At 35.8% G+C, this 15,081-nt stretch overlaps 1 protein-coding gene across 3 annotated transcripts in view; it reads right to left on the bottom strand.

The window, feature by feature from the left end:
- Nucleotides 1-15,081, bottom strand: part of mical1 (microtubule associated monooxygenase, calponin and LIM domain containing 1) — a 54,683-nt gene that overhangs the window by 24,717 nt on the left and 14,885 nt on the right. For 2 of the 3 annotated variants that reach the window (XM_065285212.2, XM_065285214.2), the window contains exons 2-10: nt 13,482-13,764; nt 13,168-13,375; nt 6,488-6,595; nt 6,235-6,330; nt 5,970-6,125; nt 5,793-5,893; nt 2,311-2,568; nt 1,728-1,843; nt 1,033-1,159 (exon numbers count right to left, since the gene is read on the bottom strand). In XM_065285212.2, coding sequence (XP_065141284.1) covers nt 1,033-1,159; nt 1,728-1,843; nt 2,311-2,568; nt 5,793-5,893; nt 5,970-6,125; nt 6,235-6,330; nt 6,488-6,595; nt 13,168-13,375; nt 13,482-13,764 — 1,453 coding nt within the window. Of the gene's footprint in view, nt 1-1,032; nt 1,160-1,727; nt 1,844-2,310; nt 2,569-5,792; nt 5,894-5,969; nt 6,126-6,234; nt 6,331-6,487; nt 6,596-13,167; nt 13,376-13,481; nt 13,768-15,081 lie in introns of all 3 variants that reach the window. The other variant, XM_065285213.2, reaches the window with a different exon arrangement.

The raw sequence follows: 15,081 nt of genomic DNA, 5'->3' as shown, positions 1-15,081 counted from the left end.
AATCTAAATATTGAGAAAATTACCTGTAAAGTTGTCCAAATGAAGTCCTTAGCCACACACATTACTAATGATAAATACATTTTTGATATATTTATGGTAGGACATTTATAAATACCATCATGTAACGTGATCTTTACTTGATATCCTAATGATTTTTTAGTGCTGGGCAAAGATTAATCGCGATTAATCGCATACAAAATAAAAGTGATTTTTTGCATAATATGTGTGTGTACTATGTGTAATTATTATGTATATTTAACCACACACACATACATATATTTATTTAAGAATTCTTTTATTTATATATTTTTTTTAAATGTATATATCATGTAGAATATATAAAAATAGAAATAAATTAATTAATTAATTAATTTTATATATACACACATGCAAATATTTCTTAAATACATACATGAATGTACATAATAATTACACACAGCACACACTCATATCTTCACTTTTGCAAAAAAATCACTTTTATTATGTATGCAATTTATCGCAATTAATCTTTTCCCAGCACTATTTTTGACATAAATAAATTAAAAATGTTGACCCATACAATATATTGTTGGCTATTGCCACAAATATACCTGTGTGACTTATGACTGGCTTTGTGGTCCACGGTCACATTTGTTTTAATAAAACTAAGAAATACTTTTAATGTCTTCATTCAGTTCAGTAAAGACTACTGTCACGGTTATGAAATGTGGCTGACGGTTAATTTTCTCTCATAAACTGTGACGAATAATGGTCTGTTTTATTGCTTTGACATTTAATTCTCATAAATTTTTTGTTTGTTCATGAAATAATTTTCACACACTGTTGTGATTATTTAAATTAAATATTTTACAAGGTTTACCTGGCAGTAAATAATAATACACATAACAAGGCTCCCCCTTGTGTTTTAGAGAGATGCGCAATCATTGCGGTGATCTGAAATCATCGCGATGAGGTCAAACAATCGAGATGAGACGATTATTTAATTATTGTGACAGCCCTAGTAAAGACGTGTGAGTGTGTGTAAATGATTACCTGTCTGGGCTGGATAGAGGACAGTTTAAGGTTTGGGTAACGTGTGGATGGGTTAATGCTGTATGAGTTGTAATTCTTGCTGGTGTTTTCGGGTGTGGTCTGAGAAAGTAACTGATACACGCTCTCCCTGTGAAATACACACGCAGCAATGTTATATTCATTATTGATATATAAATTATATAAATACATATTCACACAATATTCTCTGTAATTCTTCCCTTCACTGGAACTTTATGGATACGTAAAATATTGGAAATGTTTCAACCAACATTTGAAGTTGTTTTGGCTCCATTGCTCAAAGTGCGCTAACCACTAAGGGTGTTTTTACAACTGAAGCCCTGTTTTTACAGTTGGCGTAAGATGTGTTTAGGTCGATGGGATCACAAGTGGACAACACTAAATACAGGGTGTGAAATGTTTTGAGTTTGTGCACTTTCAACCACTTTCAGGGGTGCGTTTCCAGAAAGCAACTATGGTCGCAACTTCTGTCGTTACCAATAGAGTTCAATGGTAACACTGACCACAGTTATCTAACGATGCATTTTGGAAACGCACCCCTGAGCGGGTGTTTGATTCGGAAACCGAGTGCATTTTTCCATTGGTTCGGCAAATGTAGCATGTTACACCCTATTAAGTATGCGAGTTTCATAATAACTTTGAAGCTAATGACGGCAAGTAAAAATGATTGATTATACCTCTCAGCCAGAACCTGAAGAGGCGGCAGACCTTTGCCCCAGTTTCTCACCATCCATGCAGCGTCAAACGCAGCTAAAAAACCACGAGCGATTCCAGTGCCCAGAGGCCAAAATGGCTGTGAAAGATATAAACTATTGAAACAACCTTACAAGAGCTTTTATAAATAAAGATTACTACATGAAATATACAGTGCATATACACTGAGATGCTAAAGGGAAACCAGTTGTGAAAGTATAACTGAATCCATAATACAAATGACATAACAATTTAATTTTTACCCTGTCTGTAAAAATCCAGCTAAAGTCATTTTTGTGGTTTAATATTTCTACATAAAATCATCCTACATAATGTAAAGGACATTATGTGAAAATATAACCTTAATATCTTTAATACTGAGTAAGATCAAGTTAAAGATTGAAATCAATGGGTGAAATCACACTTTCTAATCATTAGATTATGAAACTTGGATTTTAACCTGGAATCACCAAGGTCAATGATTTCTAATGTGATGTTGTTATATCAGTTTATGTTAAGTGATGTCCTAAAACCACAGAAGCTGAACAACTGTATAATCTCACGCACCTCGACCAGACAGTCACCCACTAATCCGATGAGCAATCTTTTCCCCTTTCTCTCTTTGACCAGAGAGGCGTACTCTGCCCTGTGCATGGAGGTGAAGTCAAACATGGCCACGTCCGGCTGGTTCGCGTGGTTCAGTGCGAACTCAGGGTCCGGCAGCATGTGCTCTGTGGAGAAGTCGGCCGCGTCGTAGGCGTACTGAAGCAGGGCTTCCTGGTTGACGTTTGCCGATGCGAGCAGCTGGTTTGCATCGGTGAAGTCCTGAGAAGGAAAACATTTTGGATCAAGATTTTATCCTGTACACCTTAGATATACAGTTTATCACTAGATGTGTCCCATGCCCTATACTAAATGAATGTTTTGATAAAGTAAACAATATTTATAAACAAATAAAAACATTTTAGTGATAAGAAACGTGTTGACACATCCTCGAATATAAACATCCTCAACATAGTATGAGATACAAAAATGTGAGTGTTACAAAATTGACTTTGGAGATATTTTTTATCTTTAAAGTTGTCTAATCCTACTTGTATATAAAGAGCTCACTTCAAATCCACCCAATCCCAACCTCAGGCCATTCAGAAGTACTACTTTGTTGGCAAAATCTGGTAGATGCCACAGCATTTTTTTAGCAAAGTCCTCTAAGTGCACAGATGAAGAATTGGATAAACAATGGTGCCCGTACGTCAAGGTGACAAAGAGTTTTGACCAGGTTTAAGGATGTTCACCAAATATATTAGGATATTGGACATTTTTGACCCTTTTACCTTTATTCAGAAAGGACAGTGAAGAGTGAGTGGAGATTTTTGGCATGCTTTTTAGTTTTGCAGCTAAAGACAGTAAAATTTGTTAAATACAAATGAAATAACTAAAGTGGCATTTGTAAAAATTAGGCATCTCAATTACTTATAACTTTTTCATTGGCATTAAAGCCACAATATGTAAGATTTTTGTAATAAAATATCGCACAGTGTGCTATATTTCATTGAGTTCCCAAACGATTTGTAAATCCAGAAAAATTCCTATTTTAAATAATCAGTGTAGAGTAGCGCGTGCTGTTTTTTGTTTCTAAGATCACAAACGCAGAAATGGTTTTATGTTTTTAAAACATAAACATGGTAAGGAGCGTCACATTTCCTTTACGCAATTGAGGTAATCGGCCAATCACAAAACGCACTGGATAGCTGACCAATCAGATCACAACGCGCTTTCTCAAAACAATGAGCTTTGTACAAATCGACACGTTACAGAAGGGTGGGACTTTGAGGAGCTACAATAATGTAAGGTATGTGGGAAATAACGTGTTATTTTAAAGGGAAACCAGGCAAGTCTGCGTAATATTTCTCTACGAGCTCCCCCTAGTGTCTGAAAGTAACACACTGTCGTAAAAGGAACTGTTGTCCCTCCCCCCTCGGAACCAAGTTTATCAGCTTATTTCCAATCCAGTTATGTTTCCCTTACGTCAAGGGTTTTTGATGCTTCTTCCCCGGCTCTGCCATTTGCAACAATCGCTAGCTCGCCTGCCCTGCCTCTGTGTTGTTTGCCGTAAAGTGATACTGCTTCTCGCGATATCTGAGACTTTGTGAGACTGAAGGACACCGGGTCGGATACAGCGAACTTGCAAGTGGGGTATTCTTCCTATAGACGGTAGGGGCGGGCAAGAGAGTCTTCATTCGTCCGGTAATGAGTCATTTAACCATATACCGACTTACAAAGATGATTTATTAACATAAAAATGCTGCCTGTGTACCTTTAACCATAAACCATGCAAACACATTGCATTTCTCCAAATACACAAAGTAATGTGCTTTTTAGCCATGGAATATTGGCCCTTGATTTTTTCAGTTCCACTAAAGTTAAACATTTGATTTTTACTGTTTTGGAAACCATTCAGCTGATCTCCGGGTCTGGCGGTACCACTTTTAGCATAGTTTAGCATAATCCATTACATTTGATTAGACCATTATCTAAATTCCTATTTTAAATAATCAGTATAGCGCGTGCTGTTTTTCCTTTCTATGATCACAAACGCAGACATGGTTTTATGTTTTAGTATCACTCAGCTGACATTTGATTTTTACTGTTTTGGAAACCATTCAGCTGATCTCCGGGTCTGGCGGTACCACTTTTAGCATAGTTTAGCATAATCCATTAAATCTGATTAGACCATTAGCATCACTCTCAAAAATAACCAAAGAGTTTCGATATTCAACCAAAGAGTTTCGGCACTGGTAATTTCATTGCGCCTCCTGCACCCATGTTACTGCAACAAAGTCCTTGATTATTACGCCAGAATGAGAGTATAGTTCCTAGCCATATCTGCCTAGAAAATCGCAACTTTTAATTTTCCGTCGGTCTTTGTACACGATGTAATTACAGAAGAGTCAAATTTTAAATAGGAAAAATATCGAAACTCTTTGGTTATTTTTGAGCGCGATGCTAATGGTCTAATCAGATTCAATGGATTATGCTAAGCTATGCTAAAAGTGGTACCGCCAGACCCAGAGATCAGCTGAATGGTAAAAATCAAATGTTTAACTCTAAGAAAATATGCAATGAGCATATTTTCAAAAAAAGTGAAGTGTCCCTTTAAGCTTCTCCTTTGTTTTGTGTTGTTGTGAAAAAGCGACATCTATGGGTGAAAATCCTACATATTGTGCCTTTAAGGGAAATTACCGAACATATACAAAAAAGTTGGACAAAAAAAATGCTCATTTACAAGAAAACATGTCAGATGCACTTTTGCATCTGAGCTCTTTATATGATCTTTAATATACAGATTGTGACTGAACACAAATAGCAACTCTCCACGGTTATTCCTATGAGAATACAGGCCAGAAATAGCTGGAACACACTGTGAAGATACACAAATGTTTTTATATGAGCTGGGAATGTGTTGAAACATGTCTTATTCTTAGACACTGTCTCATTGTAGCCAAATCTATTCAAAGTTCACTTCTGCTTTTTTAAAGGTCTTGTTCTTTCTGTGTTTTTGAAGCTTTGATTGTGCGCAATATAACATGTTCATGTTTCACTTCTAAAAAAACACACATTATTTTTCACACAATTAACTTATCTCTATACTGTTGTTTTCACTGTCCTAAAACGAGCTGATGTCTTCCTTATTCTATGAAATTCCCCCTACAGAAATACATAACAAGTTTTGTAGCATGTTTAGTGTGTTGTGATTCGACAGCAGCTTAGCTTGCCGTTAGCTTAGCTAGCGACTGACGTATTCCTATGAGCGGAATTTAGTAAAAACTGTTTTATTGACGTCATTCAACTGGGACGTAGAGAGTACCGTTTGCTGTAGGCTAATTTATCGCCTGGCGGTGAACTCTAAACTTTTTAATTTTACAGGTATTATTATGCTTTAACAGCAACATTACACACTTACTAAAGTTTGGAAAATGAGGTCAGGAAGAATGCGACCTTTAAAACATTCTCAAAGACCAGAACATGTGTGCGTGTTTGTGTGATACCTGTTTTATGACACCTTTCTTTAACAAGCTCGCCTTCTTTGCAGTCATGACAAAATAATGCGTTTCATCTTTGTAGTAGACAATGTTTTCTAAATCAATACCTGAGGAGAAGAAATAACGGATATGAAAGAAGATAAAAGAGTTCAGACAGGAAGAGACTTGTGGGTTGTGTCATACCCGTCTCAGACTGAAGCTCTTGGAAGAATTTCTGATTGTATATTCGGGCGACTCCGCTGATCTCAGGCACTTGAGTTTCCTCTTTAGTGTGACGGTTTATGAAGTTTGCTGTGATACCGATAGCCAGTTTCCCCCTGAGCTCCTTTATCTTAAAACCTGAAGACACAGCAGGAAAGCATCTAAAACATCAAATACGCTCTCTTTGAAATATAAATGCGAGTTTAGTGGCTTTTTTGTATTATAAATTCTGCAGAAGTGCTTTTACCATCAGGCACAAAACGTCCTCCTCCAGCTGAGATTAAAACATCAAACTGAAATGCACCGGCTGGGTGAGAGTTTGGAGACACTTCTGCCCTCCATCCTGAGTAAAAGAAAGATCAGATAAATCTAGATCCCAGATTTGGAAAACTTCAAACATGATCTTTGTTATGAACGATCTTACATGACAGAAAATAAAAATGACACATTTCTGCCTTAAACTTTTCACACGTGTGGTAACCACTAGTGTTGGTTTGTACCTGTGGTTCCTGATGGTTCGAGAAGTCTTTGAAAAGTCACACATGTATGAACTTCAACACCCAAAAGAACAGCCAACTTTAGGAGAATCAACTGCAGCTGACGGATACCTGAACAAACACAGGCCTCAACATTACCTAACTTATAGACATGTTACACAGGTTCAGTAGATGTATAGTATGTATTTTTATGATGTACACTAAAAGAGATCAGTTTTAAGTAATAATAGGGGTGTGACGATACACTGCATCCACGAGACATAATGCATTCACGGGAAAGAAATTTTAAAAAATTAAGAAATCCCCAATAATAAAATATATAAATGGGAAACTAAAATCACATAATTTTGAAAATTTTAACCTGTCCCTAACAATTATTTTTGTAATTGATAATAATAAAGCAATTTGATATTTTTTGGTAATAAAAATAGACCTAAGTGAGCAATAACCTTTAAAGTTACATATAATAATGACTATGCAATAATAGTTGGTTCAAATAAAGTATCAAAACCAAGTAAACACATTGTTTTATAAAAAAACATTAGTAATATATGTGTATGTATGTAAAAAACTAGGGCTGGGAAAAGATTAATCGCGATTAATCGCATACAAAATAAAAGTGATTTTTTGCATAATATATGAGTGTGTGCTGTGTGATATTAAAGGAATAGTCTACTCATTTTCAATATTAAAATATGTTATTACCTTAACTAAGAACTGTTGAATCATCCCTCTATCATCTGTGTGTGTGCACGTAAGCGCTGGAGCGCGCTGCGACGCTACGATAGCATTTAGCTTAGCCCCATTCATTCAATGGTACCATTTAGAGATAAAGTTAGAAGTGACCAAACACATCAACGTTTTTCCTATTTAAGACGAGTAGTTATACGAGCAAGTTTGGTGGTACAAAATAAAACATAGCGCTTTTTTAAGCGGATTTAAAAGAGGAACTATATTTTATGGCGTAATAGCACTTTTGGGAGTACTTCGACTTGGCGCAGTAACACCCTCCCTCTCCCATTATGAGAGTGAGAAGGGGAGCGGACTTTTCAGGCGAGTCGAAGTACTCCCAAAAGTGCTATTACGCCATAAAATATAGTTACTCTTTTAAATCCGCTTAGAAAAGCGCTACGTTTTATTTTGTACCACCAAACTTGCTCGTATAACTACTCGTCTTAAATAGGAAAAACGTTGATGTGTTTGGTCACTTCTAACTTTATCTCTAAATGGCAGCATTGAATGAATGGGGCTAAGCTAAATGCTATCGTATCGTCGCAGCGCGCTCCAGCGCTTACGTGCACACACACAGATGATAGAGGGATGATTCAACAGTTCTTAGTTAAGGTAATAACATATTTTAATATTGAAAATGAGTAGACTATTCCTTTAATATGTACATATAAATACACACACATTTATGTATGTATTTAAGAAAAATGTACATGTGTATATATATTTATTTATATTTTTATATATTTTATATTATATATATATAAATAAAAAAATTGATATATAAATAAAACATCTGACATGAATATATGTATGTGTGTGTGTGGTTAAATATACACAATAATTACACACAGTACACAAACATATATTATGCAAAAAATAACTTTTATTTTGTATGCAATTAATCGCGATTAATCTTTTCCCAGACCTAAAAAAAACACATCATTATGTTTTATAACAAATGCCACCAGAGGGCGCAATCAGTCTCACGATTGTAATTTTTTCTTTCATTTTAGATTAAGAAAACACTTACTTTTGGCCAAACAATGTTTAAAGGTCCGTGTACGTTTTGATAGTTTGTTTTTTCGTTTACACCAAAAAACAAAATAACTAGAAACCACACGTTTTTCGTTTGTCGTTTCAAACTAAAAAACAAAAACCGCTAAAATAAGAGCCGTTCTTCCGTTTTTGATTTCTGAATCTAAAAACGAAAAACGACTAAACCAAATTCAAATAACGGTCCGATTTTGGTTTTTGGAAATTCCTTTTTTCATTTCTCCGTTTGAAGATCTACATTAAAAGAAAGACAGGTTGGCCACGTGACGCGGAAGTTATAGTAAATACAGCCTATCAAAATAAAAGCCGGTCATGATAATATGCAGCACCAGAGTAACGTTAGAAGAAAAAAATCAATAAATAAATAAATAGACTTAGTGGTTACTGTTAGCGCAGAGTTGTTACTGTTAGCGCTATATTATATAATTAAATTAATATTTAATGTGGTTTCCACCAAACTGTTCCCCCTTTCTACCAGCAGGTGGCAGTATTTAAACGACTGACTGTATTGTGTCTTTGGTAACTGTGTTTTAAATCAAGATTACTGATCCAGAGTTAAACCTGCATGCCCTTCTGTTTTAACCTGATTCTAACACTGCTATCAGCTTCTTAGCAGCTCAGATCAAACAAACATCAGAAATGTCCTAATGCAGTAGGCCATCTGTTCAAAATAATAATTTACCAGTGTGCTATATAGTGTGTGAATCTTTCTCCTCTATTCCAGTGTGTATAACATACAACACCCCCATTGTGTTACGCAAGTAAAGATGATCCAAGTCTTAAACATTTTTTCAACATATATAGCACATAAATGCTTTCAATGACATTGCATTTGCAATCTATGGCTGCCGAACATTAACTGTGAAGCCCTAAGGCTTAACTCTGTTTATTATAATTGCTTCTATATAAACATTTTATCCGTCTAGTATAAGCTTCCTCACATTATACAATTTGAATTAATGTTTGGGCGATGCGTGTATGCAGATGTGAAAGAGGAAAGTCTACTGGACAAGAGAAGACAACCAACCATGTATTTCATTCAGAGGTCTGAAATATGACAAAATACCCCCCACCCCCGTTTTCAATTCCACATCATTGTCCATCTGCACCCCCACATATTCTCACTCCTCCTATTCTACTCAGGGAATTTAAAACTGTTCAATTTAAAAGTAGTGTACGATCAAATACAGAAGTATTTTGCTTTAATGGGTAAAATACAATTTATCAGCATTCATATAAAATGGGTCACTCCACGACTACAGCACTGACTCAGATTACTGATCGGAAACTGATCAGTTAACGGAAATTGATAAGAAAAATTTGGTTGGTACAGTTTTGTTGGATTTAAGTGCTGCGTTTGATGTTTCAGATCATAGTTAATCAAAAAAATATGTTGTTATGGATTTGAAGCAGCTCCTATTAAATGGATGGAGAGTTATCTCAGTAACCGAGAGTATACTGTGTATTTTAATGGTAGTTACTCTGAGGTTGAAGAGATGAGGTGTGGAGTGCCCCAAGGTAGTTGTTTAGGGCCTCTTTTATTTTCTATCTTTACAAATGATTTTCCCCTTGTGTTGGAACATGCCACCATGGCATGCAGATGACAGTACATTATATGCATCTGCAAGAACAGTAGATCAACTTAATAACATCTTAAATAAAGAAATGACCTTAGTTACACAATGGATTAGTGCTAATAGATTAGTCATCAAAAAAGACAAAATGTATGGTAGTTGGGTCAAAAAATTTTTTAAACACGACACCCACATTAAACTTGTTATCTGGAGATACTTTGATTGAACAAGTAGAAGAAACTAAATTATTAGGTATGTTGATAGCAAGTTGTCTTGGAATAGTCAAATAAACCAAATTTTACAGAAAATGGGTAGAAGCAGGGCTATTATTAGACAATGTAGGAAGTTCATTCCTTGTTGGACAACAAAACAACTGGTTCAGTCATTAGTGCTTTCTCATTTGGATTATACCTCAGTTGTTTGGTCAAATACAAGTGAAAACAATCTACACAGACTTCAGGTTGCTCAAAATAAAGCAGCTCGAATTGTTTTGGGCTGTCCATATAGAACCAGTGTGATTGTTATGCATGATAGTTTGGGTTGGTTAACTGTAAAAATTAGACTTAAGTACTTTTTAGTAACATTTATGAGAAATATTATTGTATCCTAAACTCCAGAAACAATTTATAATTTTTTTTCAGATACACATAATTATTGCACTAGACAAACAGGTGAGATGCGATGTGTGTTGCCTTTATGTCGAACAAACCAAATACAGCGGTCAGTGTTTTATCAAGCTATGGTGGCATGGAACTCATTACCAGGATTTTTGGTGCTGGAAAATAATAAAAAACACTTTCAAAAGAAGTTAAAACTTTTCTTGTTCACACAGTGATTATTGATAGGTGTATACTCTGATTTTTATGAAGATTTATGTTGAATTCAATGACTTAGTTTTGTTTGTGAATATAGAATGTTTATTGGAGTATAGAATAATACCAGAAAATGAGCTGTTTTTGAGTTTTTCTTTTCTTTGACATTGAGCTGCTATGTCTTGTATATTGTTATTGTGTGTAGGTGTGTGAATGGTGTAAAAATATAAGTGAAACATGTAATGAATTTTGAGGAGACCCCAGGAAGAATAAACTAAAACACAATACAGTCAGTCGTTTAAATACTGCCACCTGCTGGTAGAAAGGGGGAACAGTTTGGTGGAAACCACATTAAATATTAATTTAATTATATAATATAGCGCTAACAGTAACAACTCTGCGCTAACAGTAACAACAAAGCCTATTTATTTATAGGTATGATGACAAAATTTTCAAAAACCCCAAAACTCTAAATTTATCACATGACTAGACAGAGCAGACATTCCCATTTGCAAAGAAACAAGGATTGTAAAAATCTATTGAGTATTGAGAAAGTTATGATATTTTTAATATTAGAAATCAGGGGAAAAAGTTATATATGGATGTCTATGGAATGTGTGTGACCGAAATGCTGCTTTTTCACAAGTTTTTGCTTGTAACTTTCTCATTTTATCAGATATTTGCATGAAATTTTAACAGAAGGTAGAATTTTGTTAGTACTTTCAAAATAAATTATAAACATTTACTGTTTTAGTTGGAATGGGCATCAAACTTTAGTTGGAATGTGCATCAGACCCATGGTAACCATGGTTTTAAGAACGATACCTGCAGTGGACGTTCTGACAGAACGTTCACTGTAGTCTATTTATAGATACGCGACTACGAAATTTCCGCGGTTTATTTAAATACCTTCTCCACCATAGACTATGAGTAAAATGTTTCAGGACCAAGATAAAAGATATTTATTTGGGTCCATCTACCTTTCATTAGAGACCAGAGCTTAGTGGAAGCACACCGCCCAGTTGAAACTGACACAAATGTTTAAACAGTTGCTGTGAATTAAAAACACCTCCGAGTTGAAAGTTAAAAATATCAAACGCTTCCGGTGGTCGGACTTGACCTATTTATTTTCGTATTTAGTAAAAACATACTACAACCTTGCGGCGAGAAGTGGATATTGCATGACACACATTTAAAAGTACTGCATGGGCTGAAACAGATTCTTCGACCCAGAAATTCGACGCGCGTGCCCGCGATGTCAGCATTGCTATTATTTATTGATTTTTTTTCTTCTAACGTTACTCTGGTGTTAGGTTAGTGCTGCATGACCGGCTTTTATTTTGATAGGCTGTATTTACTATAACTTCCGCGTCACGTGGCCAACCTGTCTTTCTTTTAATGTAGATCTTCAAACAGAGAAATGAAAAAAGGAATTTCCAAAAACCAAAATCGAACCGTTATTTGAATTTGGTTTAGTCGTTTTTCGTTTTTAGATTCAGAAACCAAAAACGGAAGAACGGCTCTTATTTTAGCGGTTTTTGTTTTTTTGTTTGAAACGACAAACAAAAAACGTGTGGTTTCTCGTTATTTTGTTTTTTGGTTTAAACGAAAAAACAAACTATCAAAACGTACACGGACCTTTAAATCTATTTAAATCCAATCCATCCCCAAATCTTTATTATATGTCCAATTCTTTACAATAGAAATGATACAGCCACTGTGATTCTTGAGCAAAAACATGCAAACATTAAATCATGTAAACTCAGAGTAAGAAGTTTCTAAGACTTTATATGAGTTCTCAAACGAACATTATTGGAAACCCAAACAAAAAAGCACACGCAGTAAATACAAAATATGATGCATGCACTGTAAAAGGTTTTTCCACAAACTCAACTTTAGGCTGATATCAGGAGACATTTCACCTCCACGAGAAATATTTTTTTGACATAATTAATCTCGCAAGCAGTGGCGGCTCTTGACTGCTCATGCGAGGGGTGCTAATTCAAAAAAAGTGTTGGTAGTGTCATGTGTGTTGCTTGCGTTTTCAAAATATGTGTTTGTTGTGTCATGTAAACCATGTGCATCATGTGTTTTGTCAAAATAAGTGCCTGCTGCACACGCGTCAAAACGTTCATGATTCACAAAATACACGCAAGACACTCCCTTAACACTAAACTCTGATTACGCTGAGATTATGTGAGTATCTGGCAAACGCGAGCGTCTCTTTTATCATAAACCCTTTAGACGCATCTGCAACAGGCACTTATTTTGACAAGACACGTGATGCACAGAACACATACTTTGAAAAAAGGAACCACACACATGACGGGCTACATACATGTTGTGACGAACTTTGCATCGAGCGCCCTCGAAAAAGGAAGTCACTGTCCGCCACTGCTCGCAAGACTTATTAAACTCGCAAGACATATTTAATCACACCCCTAAGTAAAAATAATAATAAAAATGAAAAGGGCTTTTAAAGTACAATTTGCATGGCTCTGAAAATGCTTACTGATATGATCAAGGGTGCCAGTGCAGAATCTTCCATAAAATTTCTTTGCGCCGAAGTTTCGCAGATCACGGATGGTGTAGGGCCACAAGTGTAAAACGTTATTTCTGGTAAAAGATCCCCTTCTTTCCAGTACAACCACCTGAGCACCAAGCAAGGCCAACTCTATAGCAGTCCTCAGACCACACGGACCAGCTCCCAACACTAAACACTGACACACACACACACACAGAAAGAGATATTGAGGTCTCTTCCCAAAGATAAACAATATTATTGATGAGAATATCTATAATTAATCATCATATTATTAGTAGTACCTTGTTTTGGCGACAGACTTGGCCCTGTTCATAATCTGGATGGGCGGCTCTCTTATCTATTTTCTGCCAAAGATCTTTGGCCTTCCAGTAGTTGAGTCTGTCCTTGAGTTTGCTGTAAAAGTGCTTGTAGTCTTTAGGGTCCAACTCTAGGTGGCGACAGAGTTCACTGAAGTTCTGCAGGGCCTCTTTGCAAGTCTGGGCCTGGACGAATCGATCAAACAGAGCGTGGCTGGGATTGACAGGGTCTGGCTGGCTAGCCATTGTGAGGAGAGAGTGGTGGAGCCTGCTGGACGACCGACAGAGAGAAAAGAAAAGCTTAAAGAGGGATTTTAAACACAACAGATGTTACAATAGTTGTCGATTATTCACCGACTCAGCATTGTAAAGAATTTAACAGGTTATTGTTAAACATTAAATACGTTAAAAACTATACATTAAGCTATAAAAGAGTCAAAAAAAATCTTAAAGTAACAGACATGTTATCTGTACTTGTGTTATGAGCTTTATTTGTGGTGTTTGCTAATGCAAACATAAAGCATCATAAAGTAAGGTAACCAGATTTATAAAATTAAAAGTGGGGACATTTCCTAGTTTATTGGTCAAAATATCATTAAAAAAATCTTATTTGTTATTATCTTAAAAAACAGTCAGGGCTCCAGACTAACTTTTTTCACTAGGAGCACGGTGGCCACCAACTGAAAATTTTAGGGGCGCAACCAGAAAATTTAGGGGCACACACTGTAAATCAAAATGCTAACCAAATATTCACATTTCTACTAATTCCCACTGTATTACTAATAAATACTTTAATGATAGATGCAGAAAGTACAATGTGCTGTTTTCAAATTCAGTGTCACATCACAAAAAAAGGCCAAATTTACTGGTCGCACATGTGGCACACTCAGTGGCACACTCTCAAATTTTGGTGGCAAAATGCCCCCATTTGGTGGCAGTCTGGAGCCCTGAACAGGAACAAGAATATTTTCTTTTCGTCATTTTGTTGTTGTGGGTTTGGACTGTCCCCGATGGTCACCTTATAATAAAGGAACATAATTCATTGAATATATTAAAACCTTTAGTTTGGCTTAGTTTAAACATCAAAGTCAAACGTTAAAAAAAGCCCAGCCGTGACTCAGAAACAAATGCAGGCAAATAAGTTTCAGAGAAACCACTTTCAGTACTAAACAAAGGGTCTGTTGTGTTAGGTAGCCTATACAGTATATATGTACACACACAAGGATATTCGGACAAAAGTATTGGAAACAGTATGAAGTAAATGAAATCACGTGTTGAAATCAACAGTGGACAGTGTTAACTGACTTATAGACCTTAACACATAAGGGCAGGTGTAAATAAGTCACTCAAACACTACAACTCCAATAAATGCATTATAAATTAGATAAGAAGATTTTACACCATGTGACTCATCTGTCTGAAGGGTAAATAGAGAAAAAAACCTGGCGGAAAATTTGTCTGTAAACTTATCTGTGACTCATGTAGACTAGCAACATTTAAAGCAGGACTATTTTGTGACTCAGCGTCACCTGCATCTACGTAACCTGTGGTTTCCCTAAATAAAAATATGCACTCAAAAAAAAAA

This window comes from Paramisgurnus dabryanus, chromosome 21 (assembly GCF_030506205.2).
Source record: "Paramisgurnus dabryanus chromosome 21, PD_genome_1.1, whole genome shotgun sequence".
Classification (NCBI taxonomy): Eukaryota; Metazoa; Chordata; class Actinopteri; order Cypriniformes; family Cobitidae; genus Paramisgurnus; species Paramisgurnus dabryanus.
The sequence above is the reverse complement of the archived record's forward strand: the minus strand, read 5'-3'. Positions and strand labels throughout refer to the sequence as shown.